The sequence below is a fragment of the Leuresthes tenuis genome, unplaced genomic scaffold (assembly GCF_036924035.1).
Source record: "Leuresthes tenuis unplaced genomic scaffold, fLeuTen1.0.hap1 SCAF_16, whole genome shotgun sequence".
NCBI classification, from domain to species: domain Eukaryota; kingdom Metazoa; phylum Chordata; class Actinopteri; order Atheriniformes; family Atherinopsidae; genus Leuresthes; species Leuresthes tenuis.
The window spans coordinates 4,582,727-4,608,872 of NW_027325370.1; the positions used below are offsets into that span (position 1 = coordinate 4,582,727).

Genomic DNA, 26,146 nt, shown 5'->3' on the forward strand with positions numbered 1-26,146 from the left:
TCAATCTTTACAAGTTTCTTTTTATTGGTGTACTCTGACAATAACAATGATGGTATAAAAGAAAATCTCCATCATACAAATTCCAATAATCAAAAGATAATATGCCAATACACTAACAGATCCACATAAGGCTGACATCAAGTTTTGACAAGTGGCTTTGAATGGCTTCAATTCAAGGAGAGAATCTCCTTTAAATCACAATCAGAGAGGAAACATTTCAAATTTAGATAACTGTATCTTCTTTTTTTATCTTTAGCTTTCATACAAAAAATAATCTGTGTGGGTTTTTGGAGTGGATTGTGTCGCTGGTTTGGGTGCCTGCGTTTCCTTGCATTATAAGTGCAAGATTTTTTTTTTTTTACCCTCTTTTTGGCTGAAAAGTTGCTATCTTGCAGTAGTTTCTTGTGACCTCCACCCTACCCCGATTGCTGCCACGCTCAAAGAGACATCTCATGCACAATCAAGGACATTTAACTTCATCTGCAAGGATTTGACTCTCCTACTGCTACAGCACTCGGGGTGTGGGGGGGGGGTCTGCGAAATGCACAACACCTCTGAGATTACAAGAGGAATCTAAAATTCAATGGGTTCAAAGAATGTTTTTGGTAAAAAAAAAAGAAAAAAGAAAGGTTTGTGCTTGGAAGCGATGATGTAAAAACATTGATGTCACGGTAAGCTCGGCGAGCTCTTTAAATGGCACCAGATAAACCCAGAGCCCCTCTTTCCAAAGCCTTGTTCTTTATGCTAGCATCTGTAGTGATTTCAGACCTTATGGAACTTCTAAAACACTACTCACAACAACAATATTTACAATGATCATTATCTTGATATGCACTTTTTTTTCAATTTAAATATTTTTGCTTATAAAAAAAATAAAATAAAAACAAAACAAAACAAAAAACACTGCAATAAATTAAGAAGCTTTAAGGCTGCCAGTTTTGTCAGATGCCCAACGAATGGTCCCTTCATTTAAACTGGCACAGAACAGATCAGGACAGGTGAAATTTTGATACAAAGAAGCCTCTTTAGTGAGCAGCATTCACGGTCTGAATTGAAATTACACACATATATATATGTATATATATATATACACACACATATATATATATACACATGTATAGAAACAGGAGCAAGACTCGCCAGCATGCTCTGATCACAAACTAAAATCAAACTATTTGTCATCTAGTGGCCAAAGCTGTCTAGTAGTCACAAAAAGAGCATCCTTTTAAATGTGGTGCGAGCCGAAGACGCTGCTCATTGGATATTGACGAATATTGACCATTGAACGTTGCCTCTGAAAGTATTTAGATCATTCAGAGGAACTCTTATCAAGGGGTCGCTCACAGTCCGAATCTGCACCCGAACATTCATACTAAAAGCAAATGGCTTTTTCTACGTGTCCATCTAGCTTTTAATTTAAAGCAATGACATTTTCTTTTTTTTTCTTTTTCTTTTTCAAAGATAATATACAGTGTGTCGTGTAAGCGTCAGAAACCAGAAGGAGAACCTGCCGGTTGTTCACAACTAAATGGTGTTCTTATCAGTGCTGGTAAACAAAATACAAAAAATTTCAAAATTTTGATGGAGGATGGTTACACCTATGAGAGGTTTAGCCATTTCACTCAAACACACATGGAAAAGAAAACTCAATAAACGCTGCTACTGTCCATTACTTCCACTGGGCACCTCCCAAGTGACTAGCTAGGAGGTAAACACATGCTTCTGCTTAGGCAATGAGCTGGAGCTGTTTATCTACATACACATGGGTTAGCTTTAGCTGGCAGGATGAAAAGGCAGCAGTTTTACAGGTCTATGGATGTTTTAACACTGATATAAACTCAGTTTGATGAATAAAAAGATTACATTACAATGCAAAGGAGCCATACAAGTTTGAAGGATGTTTTGCCCGTCGATCTCGGCCTCTGTGATGTTAAAAATCAGCTCCAGTAAGCATGTGGAGTGTGTCCCTCGAAGGGAGCTTAGGAAGGTCAGCACCACTGATTATCAGTTAGTATAATGGAGGTGATCAGCGAAAGACAGTGGCCACTAGCAATTTTTTTCTCTTTTCTTTAAACTCAGTGTCTTGCTCTTCCTGTGGTTGTCACACAAAATGGCCTCCTCCAACGTGTCTGCTCAGAAGATTAATAACACCAGGCTACAGTACAGGTGCCGTTCCAGTTCATTACAGCCAGCTCTTCATGTCACTCTGACGAGCGTGAAATCTGCATCTGAATGAACTGGAACCGCCCCGTTTACACAGACCTGAACCGCACAACCCCACACAATTACACACATCAATGTTTCAGTGCATCTAACACAGTTTGCCCATATGTCAATTTCTAAGTCATCACATCAACTGCAAGAAAAATAACAACTGAAAAAATTAAGGAAATTAGTCAAATAAATAGAGAGAGGTCCAGCCTCTTTACTTCTCATTTCTTTGTGGGAACACAACAGTTAGTCAACTATGACCCATGACTCCCGAAAGATACATCTTAAGAAATGCATACAAGGCGATTTGTGTGAAATGAAGTAGCTGCATGACCTAGAGGACAGACAGTGAGGAGAGTTTGTCTGTATGATTGTTCAAAAAGGATCTACATTTTACAGTATCGGGATATTTGACTCAAAATCAACACTGTCAAACACAAATTAGAGAGGAGCTGCTGTGTATGACCAGAGGCCTGTTGGTCTGTGCGTCGAAGCAGTGTCAGGCTGCATGCCACTTGGAAATGAAAATAAAAGAAAATCGACATAAATCAACACATCAAAGTTTCACTTGCACAAAGAAGCTTTCAAGCCGATGTCTCGCGACAACTTCACAAAGCTAGTCAGTGGTTATCGCCTGACGTCATACGTAAGCATTCAGAGCGGCTTCTGTTTGTGAAAGCAGGGAAGCGGCAAGAAAACCAAGGAACAGAACAAAGGCAGCCAAAGCTTGGAAGCTGAAATTGCATCTTCACAGCACACTGTGTGGAGAAGGGCTGGCTAACAGCTTTACAAACACTAGACAATCTGAAAAATAAAGCAAAAGCTTCTGTAAACACCAGTGACAGTGACGGCAATCAAGTATTCTCTACCTCCAGATGTCGTCTGTAAAAATGAAGGTGAGTAAACATTAAGGACGTGGGATCTAAAAATACACCTGGAACTATTTTTTCTCTCCCCGGCCTGGATTTGCGCGCTGCACACAAAGTGAGGTCTGTCAAGAGTGTCTGAGACAACGTCTCCTGCAGGTCACCCACATGACCTTGCACTGACGATGAGATGCATGCAGGCCGTTTTGCATAGCTCACCCTCACTCGCACGCAGACACGCACGCAGACACACGAGTTCAGAAACGGGTGGCAAGTTTGCTTAGGCAAAGTCGAGCTGAATGTGAAGTTTGCATACGCAGTCACTCCTTCTGTGTGGTCCAATAGGGGTATGCTAGCACCCATGCTATTGCATCTGTACAATAAGGAAGTCAGGGCTAATTTCTGCTGTCTGATATCGCAGCTTATTGCTAACAGGATGAGCATTTCACTCCAACATACAGCCACTTGCAGGCAGCCAAAACATTCAATGCAACTATGCAAACACAAACATCACAGTCTTTGAATGGTATGTTCAAAGGACAAAATACAGATAAAGAGATGATTAAGGAATTAATATTCTCTGAACTTAGAATAAACTATTTAACATACAATATATCTCCACTTGTAGATTTGGCATACCTAATGCAGAACCGGCTGCAAGAGTCCACTCAGTTGAAGTTGGTGTGTGTGTGTGTGTGCGTGCATGCAAATGTCTTCACATGTTTACTGCATTTAAGGAAAAAGAAGTGCAAGAGACAAGTAAAGAATAAAAACAAAACCAAAGCCTCTGGGCCATGTAAGCACACGTAAGTCATACTCCTGTGTTCGTGCATTTGCGGCGTGAGCGTGCACTTGAATGCGCATGTGTGTCATAGCCTATTTCAATATTAAAGCACAACAGCGCTGGGAGGCGCTGGTGTGGGACGGGAAATGAAAACGACTCAATGAATGGGTGCTGAAGGCCAAAATGGTGCAAAAGGCATGTGGAGACCGAAGTGTAGATAAGCCGAGGTGAGAAGAGTGATGAGCTGTGGCACAAGTAAGTGCAGCATTAATCCCTATTTTCTTTTACGATTTATCAAACACACCAATTGCGTCTCCATTTCTTTTTTGCATACAAACAAACAAACAAAAAAAGAACGAGGAAAAAAAAAAACTGTCAACTAAAAAGTCCTAAGCAGTGCTGCAACTGGTGAGATATGGCTGACGTCCCAGAGGACTTTGATTCCCAGGTGTTTTGCAGTCCAGCTCTGCCTACGTCAGTAGTCGGCTACGGGTGCGAGCTTTCTGCTCAAGCCGACTGTGATGTTGGTGTAGAGAGGCCTTCTGGAGATTAGGGGGGAGTAGTTTAGGTTGTTAAGACCATCCACTTTCTGTCTCTCCTTTGAGTGACGAAGTAGACTATACCTGCAAGTAGAAAAAAGCAATTAATCAAAGGGGAGGGAACACGGACAATTCAAGGAACTTGAGCACAGGTGAACAATGTGGTGAAGCAAGTTCTGATCGTGATAACGAAAGAGTTATTGTCTGTGCTTTAGACAGTAGGGGCTCACTTGCACATCCATTTCCATGGGGATGGTTCTGCAGAAGATTATTGCTGCTACAATAAATCGTGGTAAGTACATATAAGACAAACTGCACATTTGGTTTTCTAAGTCAGTTTGAAGTAACCAGTAACGTTTTGTCTTGCTATCAGGTACAAATCAAAGAAACATCAAATCCTTTGGCTGTAATAAGTCACTTAAGAATTCAGCCCTGAAGCATACGAGCACATCACATGCAAAGTCTTTAAAAGAGCTGAAAGTCACCACTCTGGCGTTTCATGTGACCGGCTTACATCACATGAGCCTAAGCCTCGCTGCAATTATCAGCTTCTTGTTTTGACCAGAGGCTTTTTTTGTCTCATGCATACATGGACACTCACCTTCCCAGGAACTGCACTTCCCCGCGATGGTGATGTGGAATGGACATGTAGCGTCCCTCGTCTCCGTGCGGTCTACTTACCGTGTAATTGGCAAACCGCACCCTGCACAAACATATTAATTTGTTTTAATCCCTAGTGTACACAATAAGACTGAGGAGGCTTTCCTTTGAGCACCCCGACTGTGATACTTCCATAGAAAACTGAGCTATTGTATTACAAACTGTCAATAAAACGGTATCAACACATGCTATACAAACACAGTAAATACATAGAAAAGAGATGCTGTGTTACAGTCGGAAACAAATGCAAATGCCAATCAGATATTCAGGAGAGCACACTGAAAGGCCTGTATGTGTGCAGCTGCCTGCAAGCTGAGTAGGTGGAGGTAAATGCTGTGCGGCAAAGGCAAATGGAGCAAAAAGCGAATACAAAAGCCTGCTATGTGTCAACTGGCCTAACTCATCTCGTGAGTATGCCTAAAGTCAACAATGCAGTTAGCCTCGTGCTGCGGCCCGTCAGACAGAGCGGTGTCTGTGTCTGCCAGTGCGTTTGTGTTTGTGCTCCCCTCACCTGTTCCAGAGGTCATCGTCCTCTCCTCCCCAGCCCCAGAAAGCATTCGGAAATCCATTAATCTTTTTGTACTGCTTCACCATCAGGCCACTGACACCACCAAAGAACTCATTATACGGAAGCCTTGGAGGAACAACCACACGTATTAAGACCAAGAATAAATAAATCTTCACTGAGTATTTCTCTGGAGGCAGAATCAGGACTCACATGTACGAGTACTTGTCCAGTTTGACCGCAAAATGTCGTGGCATGTCTGTACAGCCGTAGTAGTTCCTGTCGTTCTCCATGAGGTGGTCCACATCGTGGAAGATCAGACAGTCCCAGTTCAGGTCTTTCATAGCTTCCTTGTAGCCCACGTTAAACAACATGGCTCGGTTAAATGGCTCTGTCCCCCCCTAAAGAGCAAAAAGAAATCAATCAGTGAAAGAACAAGATACTTTGATGGTCCTATTTTTGCAGGTTGCGCTTCTCATCTTCAAACCATTTCAGCCCATTGCCTACGGTGTTTGAAAACACACAGGGGACCGTTAGCGCTCGTGAATAGCTGTTCACATGGTGTATACCTGCTCTATGACGTAAAAGGCAAACTGGAGTCTCTGCTTCTGCAGCACCGGCACCAGGTGTCTCAGGAGGATGGGTAAGTGTTCGTGTCGGTTCCTGAACGGAACGAGGATTGCCACCTAGGGACCAGAAAGGAAGGCGAATACAAAAGACATTAAACAAAACGCAGATGTGACTGCACAGACATTAAAGTGTGGATCTACAGGGACACTAAAAAGTTACAGAGCAGTTGAACCAACAAGGACGCTAATATGTTCAAAGAAGCAGGTAAATGGGAAAGTGTGGGTAAAAATATCACTTAAACTTCTACAAAGAGATCTGACATCCATCAATCACAGCAGCAGTGTGTTTATTTTCCCCAGCAGAGCTGTAACTGTGACAGTGCTCATCCTACAGGAGGGAAAAGAACCAGTGGGCCACCAAGAGAGGCGGTGAACATGCACCGTGATAAATGAATATGAGACCAAAAAAATAACAGATTATTCTCTCCATGTCACATTTCTACTGTGACAATACAGGGATGAGCCATCCTCAGTAAAAAAAATGTCTTACAAAAGATTTGTTGCATCACAAAAGGGTGTTCCCATAACAACTTAATCTCAGAGGAAAAATAAAAAATGGGCAGGGCAAGACAGAAAAGCCTCCGAGTTTAATGTGAGACAGCCGAAGAGCACAATGGATGGCAGCATCCAAAATGAGCTAACAGTGGACGCTATAACCCCCGCAGCGGGACTGTTCTACGTCCAGGTGGATCTTCTGCAGTAAACTGGAAGCAAGTGGAGCACCACAAACCCAACGAATTCCTGCCAACAACAGCTTAAACCTGAGCAGATAATATGGAAACTGTAACCGGCAGAATAACCATGATCATATATGAAGTTAAGTTTAAACGAGCCGCTCGAGGAGCTTCAAAGCACCACAGCATCGATTCTCACTGCTTTACAGGAAGGACGAACATGGGTTCGGCTTACATGGGTGGAGTTACTACTTAGAAACACAATTTAAAAGCCTGCCAGAGGTCTGTTCAGTAATCTGTTGAACCCTACATGGAGCAGGCGTGTCGTCGAGGCTCTTCTGAGCGTATGCTTGTCGGCACTTGTCAGCTCTGTTGACAAGTGTCACATCCACTCTACAACTCGACAACATCCACACTCACCTTCCAGCGAGGCAGACAGTCATTGGGCTTCCAGTGGCCACCTGAGGCAATGCTGGGTTCTTGCTCCAGAAAGGATCTTTCCACCTCCTCCAGAGACACTTCACTCATGTTCACCTCCAACCTGCCCTCTGAGTGTGGAAGAGAAGGAAAGTGGGAGAAGGGGGAAAAAAGATGGAAGGAGGCAGTAAAGGCCACAAAAATGTGGAAGAAAGGGAAAGAGAGAAATGATGGAAAAAGATCAAAGTAATGTGACGGAGAAAACGTCAAAGCCTGGAACAGCTGAGCAACCCGAGACATTAAATTGCTGGGCTGCACTTTAAAAACTGAAGTAAAGCATGTGCTCTGATCCATTTAAGTACTCGTTACGAGAACAAATATGAAAAAGCTTCTCTGTTGGTGCACAATTTAGCAGCGTTTATAACCATGTCTCCGGTTCTATGCAAAGCACGAAAACAGCAACCTTACTCATAGGTGTACTTACTCATGGAAGGCAGCCTCTCAGGGCAAACCTGCGAGGGGAGGTATGTGAAGCCCTCAGGGAGGTATGTGGTGGGAGGAGCGTCGCTGTTACTGAAGTTAAAGTCATAGGAATAATCTGGAACGACATGTGTGAGTATGAGCACAGCAGCAGCAACAGCCTCGTTTTCTGCCAGCAGAATGCAGCCACATGCCCTGTTGTTTTGCATCTCTGCAACCTTCCAATGGTGACTTGAACATATTCTACGTAAACATATGCATGAGGCCCAAACAGTGCTTCTGGGATTCTTTGCTTTAAATGAGTCCAGTTCGAGCTTTGACTGACGGCAGGTCTTCGGCTTTTCTTACCTGTTCCATTCATGCTGTAAGCCCCTCTCACCACTTGCTCCAGAACCTGAGCCCCTATGTTCTTCACATTCTCTTTGATCTGGATGCCTCTGGCTTGGACCATGAACACATACTCATTCACTGTGGGCAGAGAAAAGAGAGGAAAAGATGAGCCACTACGCAGAGACTTGTGTCACTGATTAAAGAAAAAAAGAAATACAGCATGGCCTTGTTTGAAAAAAAAAAACAAACAAAAAAAAAACATTGTTAGTGCACATGTGTCAAACAAAATGCTTCCTCTTTTCATTACAACTACGCCCATATGGAACAACAGATTAATGTGACACATCTGAACCCGATCGGGCTCAAACTGGTGACTCAATGGACAGGATTTCCCAGCCTTGCATCAAGGATCCTTCAGTCTAAAAGCAGAAAACTGCATGTTAATCTCTGATGGGGGGGTAGATGATAAATTTGCTATAGCCTTCTTTGCATGATAATGACAGTTTTGTTTATGGTGCTCAGCCACTTCCAGTGATTGGCCGCTGCTGTGCAGATAATGGATTTATTTATTTTTGATGGGAAACAATGAAAGCAGGATGAGTGTCCAAAAGGAAGCACAGAGGGGCTGTGTCACAAGGAGGAAGCAGCAAAAGATTTTCTTTAAACTTAAAGAGCCACAATAACAATCCGCCACGTTTTACACAGCAGCGACTGTGTGCTTGTACCACAGGACATTTTTCCATTACGATTGTTTTTAAGAGACACTTGGTGAGGTGCTGCTCAGTCTGGTTTGACCTATACAATACCACAAGAAAGTTTCACTAACCAAGGATGTGCAACGCTGCAGAACAATGGAAATATGGTAGGTTGAAAACACTGGGAAACCACAACCACCTTTGCTCCAAATGACTGCTTGCACGCTTTCACTAGAATGTGTAAAATAAAAGAAAAAAAGAAAGAAGAACAAGCATGCTCTCGTTTACTCTGCTCGAGTCACACACTCAAGTTTCTGATGCTGACAAAGAGCAAAGCCCTGGAACACCTTCCAGGATCACTGAGAAGTAGCACGGATCCCTGTCTTTGTGCATCTGGATCCAACATTAATTCAATCAGCATTTCTCTTAAAGCAATCCCAATATGATGAGCAGCCTTGCGTACAGTAGATGTGCATCTGAGTGCACGGTGTGTGTGTGTGTGTGTGTGTGTGTGAGTGTAATACAGCTGAGCTAGAAATCCGAGGGATGCGATTTGTCATTAGTAATTGTATTACAGTTTCCATCACATTAATCTTATTTTATACAAACTGCCAGGCTTGCAGGACTAGAGACTAGTGGCTCGGCTGTAACTGAAATCAATGTTCTCATTTCACCCCTGCAGCACACAAATAGCACGGTGCAGCTGAGGCGAAGCAGCAAAGGTTTGTGGTATTAAAAAAAAGAGGAACCACAGAGCAGATCTTGATAACTGCAACATGCATTGAACACATGCATGCGCTAATGCACACACACACACGCACGCACACCAAATCTCACTGACGCCCTTCTGAGACACCATATGATGGAAAAATGCTAAGAGGCTTCTGGCGTGTGACCCAGTGCAGGCTCAGACTTATTCTGACAAGTCTTGTTATACTTCCTGCCAAGCATATGGAGATGTGTATATTTCCCTACCAGGGCAGGTCCAACCTACATACACAGTGGATGCTCTGTATTCAGGTGCAGTGCACTGTCAAAGCTCATCTAAATCCAAGGCTATTCTTTCCTGGAAGATGGCATCAGAGATTTGATTTCCATTTCCAGAAAGACCAACAGGAATTACAATCTAAAGTGGCATGCCCACATTTGATCTCCTGTACACACGGCAGTGGGCATGAATCCCTCTCACATTAAACATGCTCTGAAGACGCCGGAGTAATGGCTAATGCCGTGGTATTTCAGGCAACAAACTGTGACAAATGCAATGCGACAAGAGAGACCTGACTTTGGAGGAAACTAACATAATGGACTGGAACGTGAAGCCATTAGCACAGGACATACAAGTAAGCAGGAAGCATGCACAAACAAAAGCACATGCATACAGAGCACTTTAACGTGCTATGGCCAACACATTAGAGTGCTCTAGATGGACTGATAGATTTGGCAGCCCCCCCCACCACCCAAACACCCACTGTAACCCATCAAGCATGGCAGGAAACCTTCAATGACCTTGTCTCTTACAAGCTTTCACAGAACATGTTGTCCACATGCCAAGCCCAGCCCACCTCTCCTTGAATCTCTCCCTTTCCACAGTTCTCCCTCTTTCCACTTATCTGCCCTTCTCTCCATCTCCTTCTTCCTCCTCTTCTCTGCCGTCTCTGTTTAATGTGCTTTGGGTCACTTTCTGTCAGATCGGTTTGTTCCTATCGTTTAAGGAAATAATCTGAAAGATGGATCGCAGGCTCAGGACTCCAGGCCTGATGCTGTGCAGCGTAGAGGTTAATAAAAAAGACAAGGCAAACAAACAAGCAAAAAAAACCTCCCACTTTTCCTCTGCAACGCAATTAACTCCACATTGATAGCTCAGCAGTGGGAGGTGATCGGCCCCGTTCTGCTCGCTCCCTGATAAGAGCTGAAAGGCGTTTTCCTCCTCCTTCCAGAAAGGTTTCTGTACACGCAGACAACACACTTATTCTCATAGCTTTCAGGGTTTAAAGCTGTCACTCTCAGAGAGGGTCAGTTTAATGCCACAGCCTATCAGAGCCACCCACCCGTAAAGTTACTCAGTTACTCTGCGGGTGCGCACTCATCGTGTCTCAGTTAATGCCGGCTGTGTCCTGTGTTAGTATTACTGGCAGCTGAATTGATTACACTATCAGCAATGTAACACGTTAAATTGCCTGCGTGTGACTTAGCGGGTGCTTTTCAGTAACTTATCGGAGAGCAAACAGGATATTACTCTAAGCATTAACAGTGAATCACTCACAATTAACTAGAACAACTGCAGTAATTTAAGTGCATCGATCTACTCAGGATGTCATTGCACAACAAGGTTAAAACAAGCTGAGATTCTTTTTTTAATTATTTGTTTTTGAATGATTATTGCCTCTCAGCTGAGGGGTCAAGCGTGTTATTATCTCTTTTGAGCCTCTGCAAGTGATGCAGAGAAACGCAGAGGCTCGAGCAGATCAATACTCGCAGCCTCTCAGTCAGCGCAGCACAAAGGAAAAGCGAAGCTGCACGTTACCCAGCAGGGAAGTTCAACAAGCCTTCTAAACCCTTTCCAAACTTTGAAAACAAAAATCTTGGATCCCAGGCTGATCCTGCATTTGGGCACATCCGAATATGATCTACTGTAAAACAAAACCAAACACGTTTTACTGTAATTTCTTATTATAGTGTTGGTGCAGGAACCTGCCGACGGAGGTCAGTCACTGTGTCAGAGACAAAAGGATCACTTATCTTGCATCCTGTTTCTCACCGCCAGCCGTTAAAATCTACTCTTGCACTTTCATACATGACCACATATACGTGCCCATGCAGACATCTCGGGGGCTCATTTCATTTTTCTACAGACTCTATGTCGACACAGAATTTCACTGGCAAGTCATTTCCACAGCTCTTCAAAGGATACCAGCTAAACCATACCGTGCAAAACACCGTGCACGACCACGAGGAACTTCTTTCATCCAAGTATTTTCATTGTTTGCAGTTTCCTCTGAAGCCAGGAAGTACCAGCCTTGGCATTTAGAAATGTTTGACTTGCTGATTAGGCGTCATCTGTGCTACATGCATGCAGCAGAGGGGTAACTTCAGGTTATGTAAGCAAGCAGCGATGTGCATGTTCTGCTGGGAAACTTCGGGTCCAGCTATGTTGGTTTCATTCATACGGAGGGAATCACTCAAACCCTGCTGCAGGCAGAGTTCCTCTTTCCCCACCCCAATGGCTCCGAGCTGTTTTTGTGGTTCCTATTTTTGCAGGTGGTTTCATACATCTGGAATCAGGGTGTGTGAAAAGTTGTAAACACGTGTTTACGTCTTAAACTCCTTTGCACAATGCCGTGTCAGATGGGTTGGCTCTTTGTACTGCTGGAGTTCATGAGCAAACAGTCCTGGCCTAATGTGAAACAGCGCATTATGGTCTGCCTACACTTGAAAATATCGACCCTAACCCATAAATGGTGATGAGCAAAATAAAAAGTCATTTCCTGAAATATACATACAGGAGCACAAGCAGCTGCAGCTGATATTGAGGACAATGTTGGTTTAGTGCAAGTTATGGCCGCATGAAATGTAGTCATGAGTGGATCACGAGACTTCCTCCAGATCCACAGCTGCACTGCAACACATCCCTGCAGATCACACTTTGGCTGTGATCTATTGTGACATGAAAACTATTTCCGGTGCATTGGGCGGAACCCTCACAGGCCGATTTGATGTTGAAAAGAAAGAAAGAAATAGCAGGAAGGACAATACTCTCAGAGCAGATGTCTTTTTTCAAAGGGCGAGTTCTCTTCATTTATCGCCACTCATCACACTTCCTGGCAGGCTGCCCACTTCCTAAGAGCTTCAAAATCACTTGCACTCCCATTCCCTCTTAAGCGTTTCTCACTTCCCTTTGGGCAGTGGATTACACTCATTTAATCATTGTTATACATCTCCCTGATGTTGCCCTCCTTTGATTTCTCTCCGCTCCTGCGTGGCGTTAAATGCCAGTTGGTAAATGACAGAAATCTACTTTCACCAAAACACCGGCAGGGTTTCTGTGGCGCTCCGGATCTGCTCCATCTTCTAATTCTTTTCAAAAACAGGAGTTTGTCAGTGATGTGAGACCTTGATTCTAGCCGTTTCACGCCTGTGACACAAGACCTTTCATGGAAATTCCAACAAGTGGCTCAACACCACGCTACATTCAATGGCCTAAAAAAAAAATCCCCACATTTACACAGACACCTACACGCCCTCAGCCACATTACTCAAACATGTTTTACCAACTGCTTTTTCCTCATTTCACCCATGAGCAAAGGTGAAAGTCAAGACAGCTCAGCGGTTGCACAATTCAGGTTTACATTTGGCAACAATGTCAGTTATGACAAGGACAGCATGAACCTGCACACGATGTTACTGCGCCGATGCGGGCGTATGCATGAAAAACCCATACTGCAGGTGCGATGCGTAACCCTTGCAAAATAACGGCATTCCAAACACCCACACCCATTCCATCTCGTCAAGGATCGTGTGAAGAAAAACGAATGGAATGAATGCCTCTGGGACTGTTCCTGCAGTGTTTTCATGGAACTGGGGGAAAAAAAATCAACCCCAGCCACCCCATTCTGTTTGATCGAGCAGTCAAACCGAAATTAAAATGAAATCAAAGTGATGAGCTTCCAACAGCAGATGACGCAGTCGAGTGGGAGGTATGACACAGAGCATTTCCTGTATTGGAGGCCTAAATGATGACTGAACCAAGATATTCTAGTTCAGACTGTGTACGAATAAAAATGTAGATAGGAAAAAGAGAACAGCGTGAAGACATGCACTCATTTGTATCATGACAGCACTAAATCTCAGATAGAACAAGTGGAAGTGAATCTGTGAGCAGCGCTGGTGGGAAAACCCAGTTCAACATTCACCTCGTTCTGGTAATGTGCTACAGTTAGCTGTAGCTAATTCCTTTACAGGGTCACTGTTGACTCGGTCTAATTATTCTTGGCCACGGGAAGGCCAGCTTCTGTTTTAGGACAGCAGGAGCTTTCACAACACCCTGCAGCGTACTGGTACTGTCGAACATGGCAGTTTTTGGTCTTTCTTCACCTCAGAGCTGAAATGCCCGGTTAATCAATAACACTAACCCACTCAATTTCCACACAGAGACGACTCTGTCTCAGCATAGAGACGCAATGTTACTCTTTAACAACTCAGTCCAATCATTAGAGGAATGCTGGTAACAAAGTTTACACAAGACAGGAGTAACGAGGTGGAGCTGATAACATACAGCTGAGATGTATGATACAATCCGCCGTGTGTGTCGAGCAGCGACAAACTATGTGCCACGGAAAATTTTCAAAAACAGTATACAGCACTCGTGCAGATTAGCATATGCCAGCAGGAACAATACGAGGTATGGTAGGAGTTCATTATTGGTCTTGCACTAGTCCCACTGCCCCTCCATCTGCTCTGTGGAGAGCTCTGTGTGTGTGTGCCCATGTCAGCCTGTGCTGTGCAACGCTGTCCCGAGTCGCTGATGTCTGCTGAGCCACTGCATGGCAGAGAAACAGACACAGAAAGGAGAATTACATAAACGGCACAGTGGCGCCAGAAACCCCGACTCTCTGTGCTGCAAGCAAATACTGGAAAACAGATCTGAGGGGTGGGAAGTGAAAGAGGACGAGATGGACACGGACAGATTGTGCGTACATATGCACAAGAGAGGCAGAGACAGGGGGAGGCATTTTGCCCAAGAAATGCACAATCTCTCATCCTTTTCTCTGCTCTGCTGCCGATTAGAGAAGATGATGCAGGCTGGAATACGGAGGTTATTTCTCCAAATGTCAACACATCCATGGGAGTGTTTACAAAGGGCCCAGCTTTGGTCTAAAAAAACCTACAAGTGCATGGATGAAAGGGCGGCTGTTAGTTTGAAGTGCAACAACGCAGCGACTCCAAGTGAAAAGAACAAGGATGATCGAGACGGAGGCCTTTTTTTTTTTAAAAAATGCCAAATTAAAGGAGCTAGAAAGGCGTCATCGTCCCCGTACGAAGAGCCTCCATTTATAGCTGCATCTGCCGAACTGCTGAGGCAGCTACATTTTTCCCCCTTTGTGTTTAACCTTATCAAAGCAGCTTCAATCAGATTTTTTTTTGTCAAATGACAATGTGAAAACAATGTGGTGGCCTGAACCATGCAGGAAACGTCAGTCCATTGTTTATCTAGTGGGCCGAGATCTTTACTGTTTTCATTCTGAGTCATTGCTCCCAACATGTTTGTTTTCAGCAAATACCGACCTGGAAACAGACTGTACGCCCTATGCACAGCACCAAAATTCAGCAAGGGAGAGGAAGCGCAGCGGCTGGAGCCCAAAATGGAAGCTAAAAGGACTATGACAACTGAACTGAAATTTAACCCGGTCACAGAACAGTTCCCCCTTATAAAGACTTTGGGAGACTGCAGAAGGTGGCTTTCACTTTCTTTCTGGAGAAGCCACCCCAGCCTCAGCAGGAACTCTGACAGCTGGAGTTTCACTTCCATGTTCACTTTCAACAGGCAGGTGTGTTCATGCGTTTCTGGACTGCTGTCAAGGAGCAACACCTATGTTCAAAATGGACAAATGTTGCATTGATCTGAATGAAGTGATTCCAATTAGACCGCAGTTCTGATCTGTAGTCGTGTGTAAAAGCAGAGTAGCTGAAGATAAAACCACCCCTGTCCCCTGCTTCCTGGTGCAGTGCCTGGAGAAGGTGAAACGGCAGGTTTTACCACATCTGAACAGCTCTTGCCAAACACAATAAAGGTCATCAAATCAATTCAAAATTAGTTTCAGACTTTTCTCAACTTGTTCCACCACACCTCTACAGTCCTTTTTTCTGTAACTTTATCTGCCAACTCAGCCTACGTTCTTCTTCCTTATCTCATATCTGATGACAAAACAGGGCGTTAAGTTTCTGCTTTATGATGAGACGAGTCAACCTCCAAACTGCAAAGGGCACATTAGGACAATTAGGCCAGTCTTAGCTTAGCTAAAAGTCTTTGCGTAAGCGAGACTGTTGCGATGTTGGGAAGCCAGGGGCTGCGAGTACCGCCTCTTTCTTGCAGTTTTCCTGCCACTCCCTTCTGCTCATTTCCACCTGTTTTTACATTCGGCGGCTGTACAGAACACTCTTGTGTTACTGTGGCGGCTCAGAGGACATACACAGTCAGGTACACACACGCAACACTGCTGCCATGATGACCCACATCCCATTTCCTCCTACACATACGCATGCATATCATCCAGTTTCCTCATCCTTGCTCTACTTCCCCACTCCCCACAGCAGAAAGATGAGGTCTCTTCGCAGCTGGAGGTTACTCCTGTTGACTGAACAAATGGGCCAGAGCAGGAAGCTCGTACACCACATTAGTTACATTCAAGGGAGCAAGACGCAGACAAGCCACACGTGTCCTTCTCTATGCATTCCCACATCTACCCGTGTGCTAGGACGAAGCTGCCGGGCCTTATTACTTATCACAGAGAGCAATATCCCAAGAGAAATGCATGATACATTCATATGCTTTGGCTTTAACACACTGAGGGTTTTGCAAACAACTCAGCGTGGAAATGACTTGATTGATGGATTTCACGTCAGTCCCCTCGCTAATTAATTTCTGCCAACATTGTTACACGTAATGACATCCATTCAGCTGATTCCTCATGGAAAAAACATGCTTTTAGGATTAGAGGATGGTTGGAAGTTTTAATGCATATTTGAGTTGGAGTGCAATCCACCTGAGAAACACTAGATTGAGAATGAAGAACTTCCCAAGCAGAAACACGAATAAGTATCAGAGCATTTAGATTTCCCAGCCCTTTTACATCAACTCTACCTGAAGATCTCTCCTGACTCGGACGCTAACTCAAAGCATAAAATAAAACAGCAGGTAATTGGCACTCATTGAATTTGCATTGTTATCTTACGGCACAGTGGTTTTAAATTAGCTGTTGCCACAGCGACGCTCGCCCTCCTGGGGTTTCATTAGAGAACCCTCTAATCAAGGCTTTTCCTGAGCAGATTGTTTGGAATTTGTTGCCATGGGCAACTTAAGGTGATGATATAGACCTCTTGGATGATATTATTCTGGTGGAGAGGCTGGAAGACCCAGAGAGGAAAAGTAAATCCAGTTGGACAGTGCGACGTGAGTCAGCTTATGTTACGTTAGCAGGTTGAAGCTCATATTTTAGGTAGTAGTCACCGTATGGTGTGCTTGCTCGAGTGTTTCCGTCTTCTACCACCAGGTGGAAATACCCACTACCTTTAGGCATGAAGTCCCTCTCTTTCTGGTCTCATGAGATGCCATTAATAAAAGCATTTCTGCTCACAATGTGCAACTCCATACGGATAAGGAAGAGAACAATGTTCAAGGAGAAAGAATTTCACACTTAAAAGTCAATATCCCTGCAAGCTGCCACATCGCTTTGCCCCAAGACAGCCCACTAAAGTCTTACATTAGCCTCAAATGAAGTATTTCCTCTTCTCATTTCCAGAGAGGGTTTCTCTGCTCAGTGCCGGGCAAAAGGAGCAGTTACCACAAAACCATTAACTGTGTCGATTTCAATAAGGGGAATTAAAAGCACATACTGAAAGAAAAGAAATGAAAAAAATCATGGACACAAGGAGGTCACGTCATTTGAGAATACGATGTTAGACGTGTAAAGTGTCTGCATGGAAAACTACCGGTTTCCCTTTGGCTGTGCAGAGGTGAGGATTAGACAGTGCTCAGTAAACACTTATTGAGGCCTAAGTTTAAAACCAAAGCTCTCACAGTAATGATCCCCTAGCATCAGCACATCTCCACACATCATCATCTACTGTACACCAGCTCATCACAAGCTACGGCTGCAGACTGCCCACAAACACATGACCAATGTAACCATGGTAACAGCCAGAATGACAAAGAGAGAATCGCACCGGGTCAACAAAGACTGGGAATCTCCTCGGGATGATTAGGTTACATAATTGATTAGTGCCTCCACACAAGATCCTAAGTCCGCCTCTGAAATGACTCACATCTCTCCCTGTAAGCACTGATAGACATCCACCCCCTCAGCTCGTCCACGCTCAGCTCCACCATCTGTCTGCGGTCAAATATCCAGACTACAGAGGCAGCATGGGGGTCATCTTACAAAGAAAGCTGTTCAAGACATAAACGTGTGATTGCTACGTGTGTGGGGATGACCTCTGATTCAGACACTATCTGCTCAACAAATGCACCTTGAAGTGTGGGGGAAGCTGGGGTCAAAGCAGAGGATTCAAAATGGAAATTGAGGAAGTCATCAGAAATCTGCATGAAACCAATGCTACTTGATGCATAACGACAATCTGTTATAGGAAAGGTCGGCACATGCTGAAAGAAGAAATTAATAACCACTGCACTTCAGCTCAGTGTTCTGAGAAAAAAGGAACCTGTGATAAAAACCATCGACATGTGGCGGCGGCTTTATGAGTCAACACGTGATGAATGGAAACACGTCAGTGAAGCACATGCACACAAAAAGAACCTCAACTTCAGCCTGCAAGCCAACAGATATATTTCTATAGGATCCTACGGGTTTCCAATCGTTTAAAAATATGCATATCACAATGAATCTATGTTCATCTTGGTTTTAGATGACTTTATCTCGCATCCTCCAACTCATCGGGCTCCTTTTTCAATTGGATTCAAACCAGAGTGCGTTCACGTGGCGTTTGCCTGGGCCACCAAACACGTCCCGTTCATCTGGAGCACAACAGTGGAGCGCCTCAGGATAAAAAGATGGTGCCACGAAGAGTCATCTCACGACAGGAGGAGGGTGAAAATAGGAGAAACTCTTCCAGTTCTGTTCACCTCATCCATCTGTTTTAATTCAGGTGAACGAAAACTTTTTGATGATCAAAACGGAGGCAGTCAGCTCGCATCGCGGGAGGCAGGGATGATGTAATACTGATGCCAGGCCAAAACACGAGAAAGGGGGTTTGCAGTCATGCTTACACTGTGGTGTGTTCAAAAAGCTCGTCAAATCGGACGAAGAGGAACTACGTTTTCTTCTGTGGATTACATATTCTATGTAATAGCTAATCTATTAAGGAACACCCGCTGAAGGGGGAGTGGATTAACTGGTCAGCCCCAGAAATGTGTCCATGCCGGAAACGTATTAGGTTTCAATGTTTGGATACAAGTAATGAGTCAAAATAAATTCTCATTGATGCAGTCCATGTCATTATTAATCACGAAGGTCAAAGCGAGCTCTTTATTCCGCTGTCGGTTACGGCAGAGTCGTGAATGCCCTCTATAAACCAGGAAAATAAGAACCTGTGTCTCTTGAACGCGGCAGTAGCACAGAAACTAATGCTTTAGGCTTTACAGAGTGTCAAGCCGGTGTTGTGCCAGTGCCCTTTTCAGGGTGCTTTTTAGCTGTTCCAGTAAACCGTATTTGGAGCGCATGTGTGCATGAATAACTTTGTGTGTGTCTGTTGGGGACTGACAGGTACACCGGGTAGAGTACCATAAGGTCAATGGCTGGCATTAAGAGGATTACTCATGCCTCTGACTGACTAAAAGTGCAATGAACTCTCACTCCATTGATTTTCAAACAAATTCCTTTGTAAAGAGTGTTCAGAGTCACGTGACCTTGGCCCGTGTGCATGCATTACAATACGGGGTTGTAACCTTACAGCAGGCAGATTTACACGAGCAGCAATGGTGTGGACGGAAGCAGACAGAACTATTTTGGCATGTTTATTCAAATGATGAGGCTGTTCTGACCTGTCAGTGGCAGAAAGCAGACAATATCCAGCATCACTTCAACTTATTTATACTAGATGTAATGATTTTTATGGGAGGGGTGTCGCATCTTAAGTATACAGACGTCTCAGACAAAGAGACACGCCAGTGTCCGAGGTGACTGTAACCTTGGGGATCTGTCGTCACAAAGATCATCACGGGAACACGGATGGCATGTTTCTGTGGCTGCACTGACAATAAAAAGAAGCCAGTGGGAACAGGTCCTGTGGGAACCATGGCAACTGCAATGAAAATGTCAAACGGCAGATCTTAAGCACTCAAGCCAGAGTGGCTGAACTGTTAGGCATCCAGGTTCACATTATTCCACTTTACTTTAGATTTTACACAATTTCTACGCATTTATTTCCTTTTATTTATTTATTTATTTTTTTACTGATGTTCAGTAATTAACTAGCCGGAGAAAAGGAAATCTATCTGAATGATTGCTGTCAGAGCCAGTGTGGCACAAAGGTAATGTTTCTCCCAAGCTATTGTTAGCCTCCAGAAATTAGCCTGTGGAACCTTGATTGAGCTCCATAGACGGATCAATTAAGCAGCAGGGTGGACTCAGGGGTGACGGTAGTGCTTCAGAGTAGGAGATGGAAGGCTTTAAGAGTGTCGGCTCCGGCCCTAACACAAGTGAGACATCAGCAAAGAAGCAGCGTGCCTGCCAAGCATTAACAAGCAGGAGTATTACCACAGACACAAGCCCATGTTTTCCACAGTCACGTGAATGCATAAAAACTCACACAGCTGGACCACAAACATGTGGATCTGAGTTGTATACCAGCTTCTGATGTGCTCTATGATTACCACTAACAACGCCATAAACTTTGATTCCAGGAAACTTGTACAGAACACCAACTTTACAAGACTTAAGACAGGCAGGTTAACTACACATAGTAGTGTTGGAAGTAGTGTTCTCAAAGAGGTGAGATCAGCTGACAGCCGTTAATCAAACAATGCAGCTTTAACTCACCCCTGGAGCATTAGGAACAAATCATCACGATTTCCTTCTCAACAAAGTTAAAGATTCACCCCTCCTGAGCCTTGTGTGGAGCCCCCCCCCCAAAAGCGCGTATAAAACCAAACACGATCCGTCTGATCTTTACAAGCTTCTCTCTTCTTTGAGTGGCTTTAAAATACTTTAAAAAGTATTTTTCTTTACTCAAATCAGAATTCAAATCCTCCTGAGGTCAGGCAGACACTCGGTGTTAGGTGGAAATGTTGGCTTTGCAGGAAATGGTTGCACACACACAATATGACCTGATGCATGATCTTTGTGCACTTCTGCACAGCAAAGATTGAGTGAATGGAAAAAATACACCCAAGAAAGAAACCGATCAGCAAGACAGCAGATCTCTGCAACTCAAGTGATGTTAGAGCATGAGGCTGAGCACAAATCAAAAACATGCTCCTACTGCTAGTCTCCACAAATTAATCCCTTGAGACGGGAGTGGGAAGCATGAGAGAACATTGGACATCTAATTATTAAACTCTTGTATTAAACTCAAGTTTAAATGGAAAACTATTCAAATTAGCATAACTCATGACAGACTGCAGGCTGCAGGAAAATAACACACAAAACCCCCAAATCTCTGTAGCTGAACAACAACCCTCCAACTTTTTTAGAGGTCATATTCCGTAAAACATATCAATACATATCAAATACACGACCAACGACGTCATAATGACTTAAACAGAAACGCAGTAACCGCCAAAGAAAGGAGAACAGGTTCAAAACTAAACTCCCTGCAACAAACGGTGTGTGTGTTGAAAGATAATTCTGCTAAAAGCAGTCATTTGGGAGTGGCTTACTACTTTCTAAATCGTTGCTTTTCTTGCTTCCAAGACATTTACTCACTGGCGGTCGTCACCGTCGCCGTCCTTTAGGGAGGGTCGGCAGCCATGAAATCAGAAGGTGCCACTGAAATAGTGTGGAGCTTTTAGGCGTCCATAAAAGTCAATTCAATGCCTGCAAAACCATTAGAAATAAAAACAAAAACACAGTTTACACACAAACAAAGCGCTCAGGCAAACTACGCATGACTCTAAATCTGCTTTAAAGCCCTTGCTGACGTCTCCAGTGCTCACCAACTGTTTGCATTCGTTGCTTGGCTTGCATGTGCTGAAACTATACAAATAATGTCAACATGTTGTAATGTCATCAAGCCACGTCTATGAATACATCCCTTACAAGCCAAGACATACACAGTATCACAGACGGACATGAACCCACACAACGCCATTTATGAAGGGGTTTGAACCCAGTTTCTGCTGACAAAGAAAGCACCTGCTCCCTCGTCTTCCCCTACTCCCCAGATGTGGCGGTGTGTGTGCATGGAAACCTATAAATAGAGGAAGCGTCTTCCCTAGCGCTCAATCCAGTGGGATCCTCTCATGCTTTAATTAAATAAACTGCTGCAATGAAGCCCAGCTGTGCCCTGCATCCCCAGCCTGCATCAGTCGGCACCCAGGCTCCAGGGCGACATCCACCGAGGAGGCTGTGGTGTTGGTGCGTATGAATACGTGGAGACAGAGAAACCGAGAGACGGAGGCAGATGGTGATGCAGAAGCGAGAGGTGGACTAAGCTGTGAAACTGGGCCATTCTGCACTTAAGCCACCTGGGTATCACAGGAAGCCCTGTTCAGGTGTTCTGGATGGGTTCCCCCGATGTGCAACCCAGCAGCTTGACTCATCTATTTTCATTGTCTTCTTGCCCCCCCTCATTTACTCCAAATCAGTCAGCTGGTTCTTTACAGTTACCCTTTCTGCTATTTGATCCCTTTTTTTTTTTTTTACACATTTAAACATTTAATCTGATATAAAGTGTAGTTTAACAGGAATTAACTGCATCCAATAAGCATGCACATCAACAACAGCATGTCCGATTTCTTTCTAACTTCTCTGTTCCATGAACCACTTTTAAATATCTTATAATGAGAAGTTGTAAAGAGAGTGTCACTAAGACCTGCACATGATGAGGATCTCTAACCGCTCATGTTCTGAAACCTCAAATAATGCTCATGAATCAATATTACCACCAGTGAGTAAATCACTCCACCAAATGACGATTAGACCCAGCATCGTCCCCAAACCCTCGCATGATTTCCCAGTTCTGGCCTGCAGTAAAAGGCCTAAACTGCAGCATTTAGTTACAGCAGCAAAAAAGCTGCCTTGTTCCCGGTTATCATCTATAATTAATGGACTAGAGCTGCTGGTCTTGCTCCGTTTCTCAACTAACCCACAGTCAGCCACATGTCCATTAAAAACCCTACAATAGTCAACACCCTGGAGGATGTGCCTGGCCAAGTGCAGCTCTCAGTCAGTCAGATGCCGTCAGTGCTGGAAAAACAGCAAGCTACCGGATCAAGAATTATTTTTATCCCACTTCCTCAGTAATTTACTTGTTTTTCATTTAGAGGAATCATTGCGACTTACTGTCAGTGATGCGTTCTGAATATGAGAATTGATTCGATCATTGACCAAGTTGTCCTCAGCTGGTAAAAAGCGTGAACAGATCGATATCCATTTTGATGAGTAAGGGTCAGATTTTTCTCCTTGATATGTTTTTGAAAGCCTCCGCCTGCATGATATGAGCAGTATATCACTCACATGGTCACTACCCAGACGGAAAAGCTGAAAACAGGCTCTCATATCTGTCCTTCTCATCGCTTGAAAGTATTTGGGCTCAGACAGATGACTTATTACCTTTTGGCATGCTTTAAAAATGATCAAAGGCTACTGAACAATAGCACCACCCTCAACAAGCACAACAGGGCATCCCAGCAATGGAGGATTAAACAATAAATAAGATCACGTCCATTTTCCTGCACCTGGCATTTCCTCAAAATAAAGCACGGCCAGGCACGTAATCTGCTACCAGTTTGCACGTTCATCTGTATTCCTGAAACTGAAAAGGAAGTTCTGATTGGCACAGAGTCAAGGACAGAGACAAGTGCAATGTCTATTCTTTTGCAAGAGCTGCGTTTCAAGACGAGCTTTGTTCAAAAGGAATGACCAAAAATATTGGCCAGTCACCAGCAAGCATGACTGGCCAATATGTATCAAGGCTATAGGATGGGTGGAAAGCTACCAACAACATAAAAAATATCAAGACCAGTGACACATTTAGACACACATAACAAGAGCGATAAAGAGAGGCAGAACTATAGAAAAGGCAGGAGATTATTCATCAATAAAGTAATTCAGTACATGTGATATTACACAAGCATGTGACTGTCAGGCAGCTTGTGATGTCAGGAATGACTTGCTCGGAAATGATCTGGCCCGGCTGGATGTATAATTTGGCCCCATGAATCTAAGGTGTATAATGTGACGTAAAGTCTGCCAAAACCAGCCAGCCAGGCCTGGCCTTAAGAAATACACGTTAACTGTGATTCTCTTAGAGGTGTAGATGAAACAGATGAAAGCTAAATCTAAGGCCAAATGACATCTTGTCTGTGGCTCCAGACATAACTGGAAGCATTCTCACCACAGCCGAAAGGCCTAGTAACATCAGCGAGATTATAACAGCCATGCTCATCAGTCGTACTATTATTATCACGGCCAGGTACACGGATATTATAGGATCAGCATCCAGCTGAGTCGCATCACCTACAGGGTGATACCAAGACTAAGCAGAAGCGCATGGCCGTCCAGCCACACATGACCTAACGGCGCATACAAACAGCCTCAGTTCAACCAAAGGTCTGCTAATTTACGGCGAAATCCCCCCCTCCTCCATCTGAACCAACTTACCGATTCCGGGGGCGGAGTAGATGAAGTACAATGCCGAGGTGGACAGTGAAAAAAGGAATAAAAGCCCAAGGAATGACCTTCTCCGGAACCGCAAATGTGTCGGCATCATACAAGCTGCAAAACACACACACACGCACACAAGCAGGCACGTTTGCTTATCGACAGCAGCGACAGACCAGTCCCGATAAATCCAGTTGCGAGATCCAGTAGTCCGTGGACGATGTGGGTTAAATTAGCCGAGTGGAGTGGAGTGGAGTGGAGTGGAAGGTCTGCGGCAGCGGCGAGACAGGCAGCGAGGAAGTCAGTCTATTTCCGCGGCAGGTCGAAAAAGGGCTGGGACCGCCACTAATCACCCGAGACACACGAATTCCATTCCTGATTAGATGATTTCGTTTAGAGTTGTGGGGTTGGGGGTGGAGGGGGTGGGGTATGTCCGATGTAGAAAGGGCAGAGAAAGAAAGCGCGGTTTAAAGTGGCCTAGTGCTCTCAGTGAGAAACCATCCTTGAGGTTCCACGCTACGTCGGTGATGTTGTTCCTGCCACTCCTGCGCTTTGCCTGCGCTTTGCCTGCCCGCCTGCCTGCCTGCCCAGCCCTATGAATGGAGCAGTCCCTCCGCAAGAAAAAAAAAAAGCCAAGCAATACCGCGAGTGGGCGTTAACGGTCGCTCCTTCCCGGTAAACACGCACGTCCTCGGTGTGGAACCATGTAACCTGGATACCGAGTGCTGGAATTAAGCAATCCGAGTCGTTACTACGTCCTCATAACGATATGAGATATGGCGCGATCATAAGCTAACTATTTAGCCCACCGAGAGTCACATGACAACGCGTTTATGACTAGATTGATGTGCCTTTCGTTTTCTTTTCCAATTAGATTGAGTTTTAAATGCGTTGTTATGTACAGTCAGCATTATTTTAGTTTTTTTTTTTAAATAGTGCTTTGTTCACCTGATGTTTTGTCCCAATTCCACCCAGAAAATGTTATAATAATTATAACTAATTAGTTTTGGCAAAATTATCTAAATGTGTAATTGCATTGTTGTCGTAAGCTAACAATGATTGTACAAAATGCATTTAGTTTAAAAAGCAATGCAAAGAAGGCGAAACGCCACGTGTGTGTTTAGTTTGCATGACAGTGGGGACTCTCCGGTGACACAATACACCTCCTAGCCATGAATGCCTAAACCTAAACCTAATCATACAATTATGATTAGGAGATTAGGCCCAACCCTCAAGAATGGCTTTGTGCCCGTAGGAACAAAATTGTTGTTACCACGTTCATGAAAACTCCCCAATAAAGCAAATGTGTTGTTGTCTTGCACATCTCAAAGTCTTTTCTGAGTTTATTTAAACTCGTTTTACATCAAGGTTGAATCAGGCTTTATCATGGCAAAGTGTATTACTTTATTGAACATATATATATATATTTGTATATGTATATGTATATGTATGTATATTATATACGTCTGTGAGTGAGATTTTACTGTAAATATAGAGGATTTTTTATTTAGTTCCATTTAGTGTTACTTAGTAATATGCTGCATTTCAAGCTTGACTCTGAAAGTATGGAAAATCAAAACTGCCTTTGGTTGTGCTATGCAGTTTTGCAACTATAACGTCTGTCTATAATAACTTGCTAACTGTGTTAACTTAAATAACAACAAAAATAAAGTGGCCTAACACGTGTTAAATGTAAATCAACGAATGTGTTTTTGGTTTTTCTAGATTATGAATTCAAGAAAACTAAATTGTGGTACATTATCCTTTTGGCGATTTAAACAAAGTACTGACGTCTGAGT

The 26,146-nt window shown here is 43.8% G+C and overlaps 1 protein-coding gene across 1 annotated transcript; it reads right to left on the reverse strand.

The window, feature by feature from the left end:
• b4galt5 (UDP-Gal:betaGlcNAc beta 1,4- galactosyltransferase, polypeptide 5) lies at positions 1 to 24,948 on the reverse strand. Its single transcript, XM_072367756.1, has 9 exons — positions 24,348 to 24,948; positions 8,114 to 8,233; positions 7,770 to 7,883; positions 7,289 to 7,416; positions 6,135 to 6,251; positions 5,779 to 5,966; positions 5,572 to 5,694; positions 5,002 to 5,103; positions 1 to 4,484 (listed from the first exon to the last, which is right to left on the reverse strand). Exons 1-9 carry the CDS (start codon positions 24,454 to 24,456, stop codon positions 4,337 to 4,339), a joined length of 1,149 nt encoding a protein of 382 aa, XP_072223857.1. The 5' UTR covers positions 24,457 to 24,948; the 3' UTR covers positions 1 to 4,336.
• Positions 24,949 to 26,146: the final 1,198 nt, after the last annotated feature.

Excerpts from the sequence above, each read along its gene's own strand:
- b4galt5 (XM_072367756.1), bottom strand. The coding sequence starts at position 24,456 with ATGATGCCGACACATTTGCGGTTCCGGAGAAGGTCATTCCTTGGGCTT. Across the intron at positions 5,695-5,778 it reads CTGGACAAGTACTCGTACAT|GCTTCCGTATAATGAGTTCT; the intron begins GTGAGTCCTGAT and ends TGTTCCTCCAAG. Across the intron at positions 4,485-5,001 it reads GAAGTGCAGTTCCTGGGAAG|GTATAGTCTACTTCGTCACT; the intron begins GTGAGTGTCCAT and ends TTCTACTTGCAG.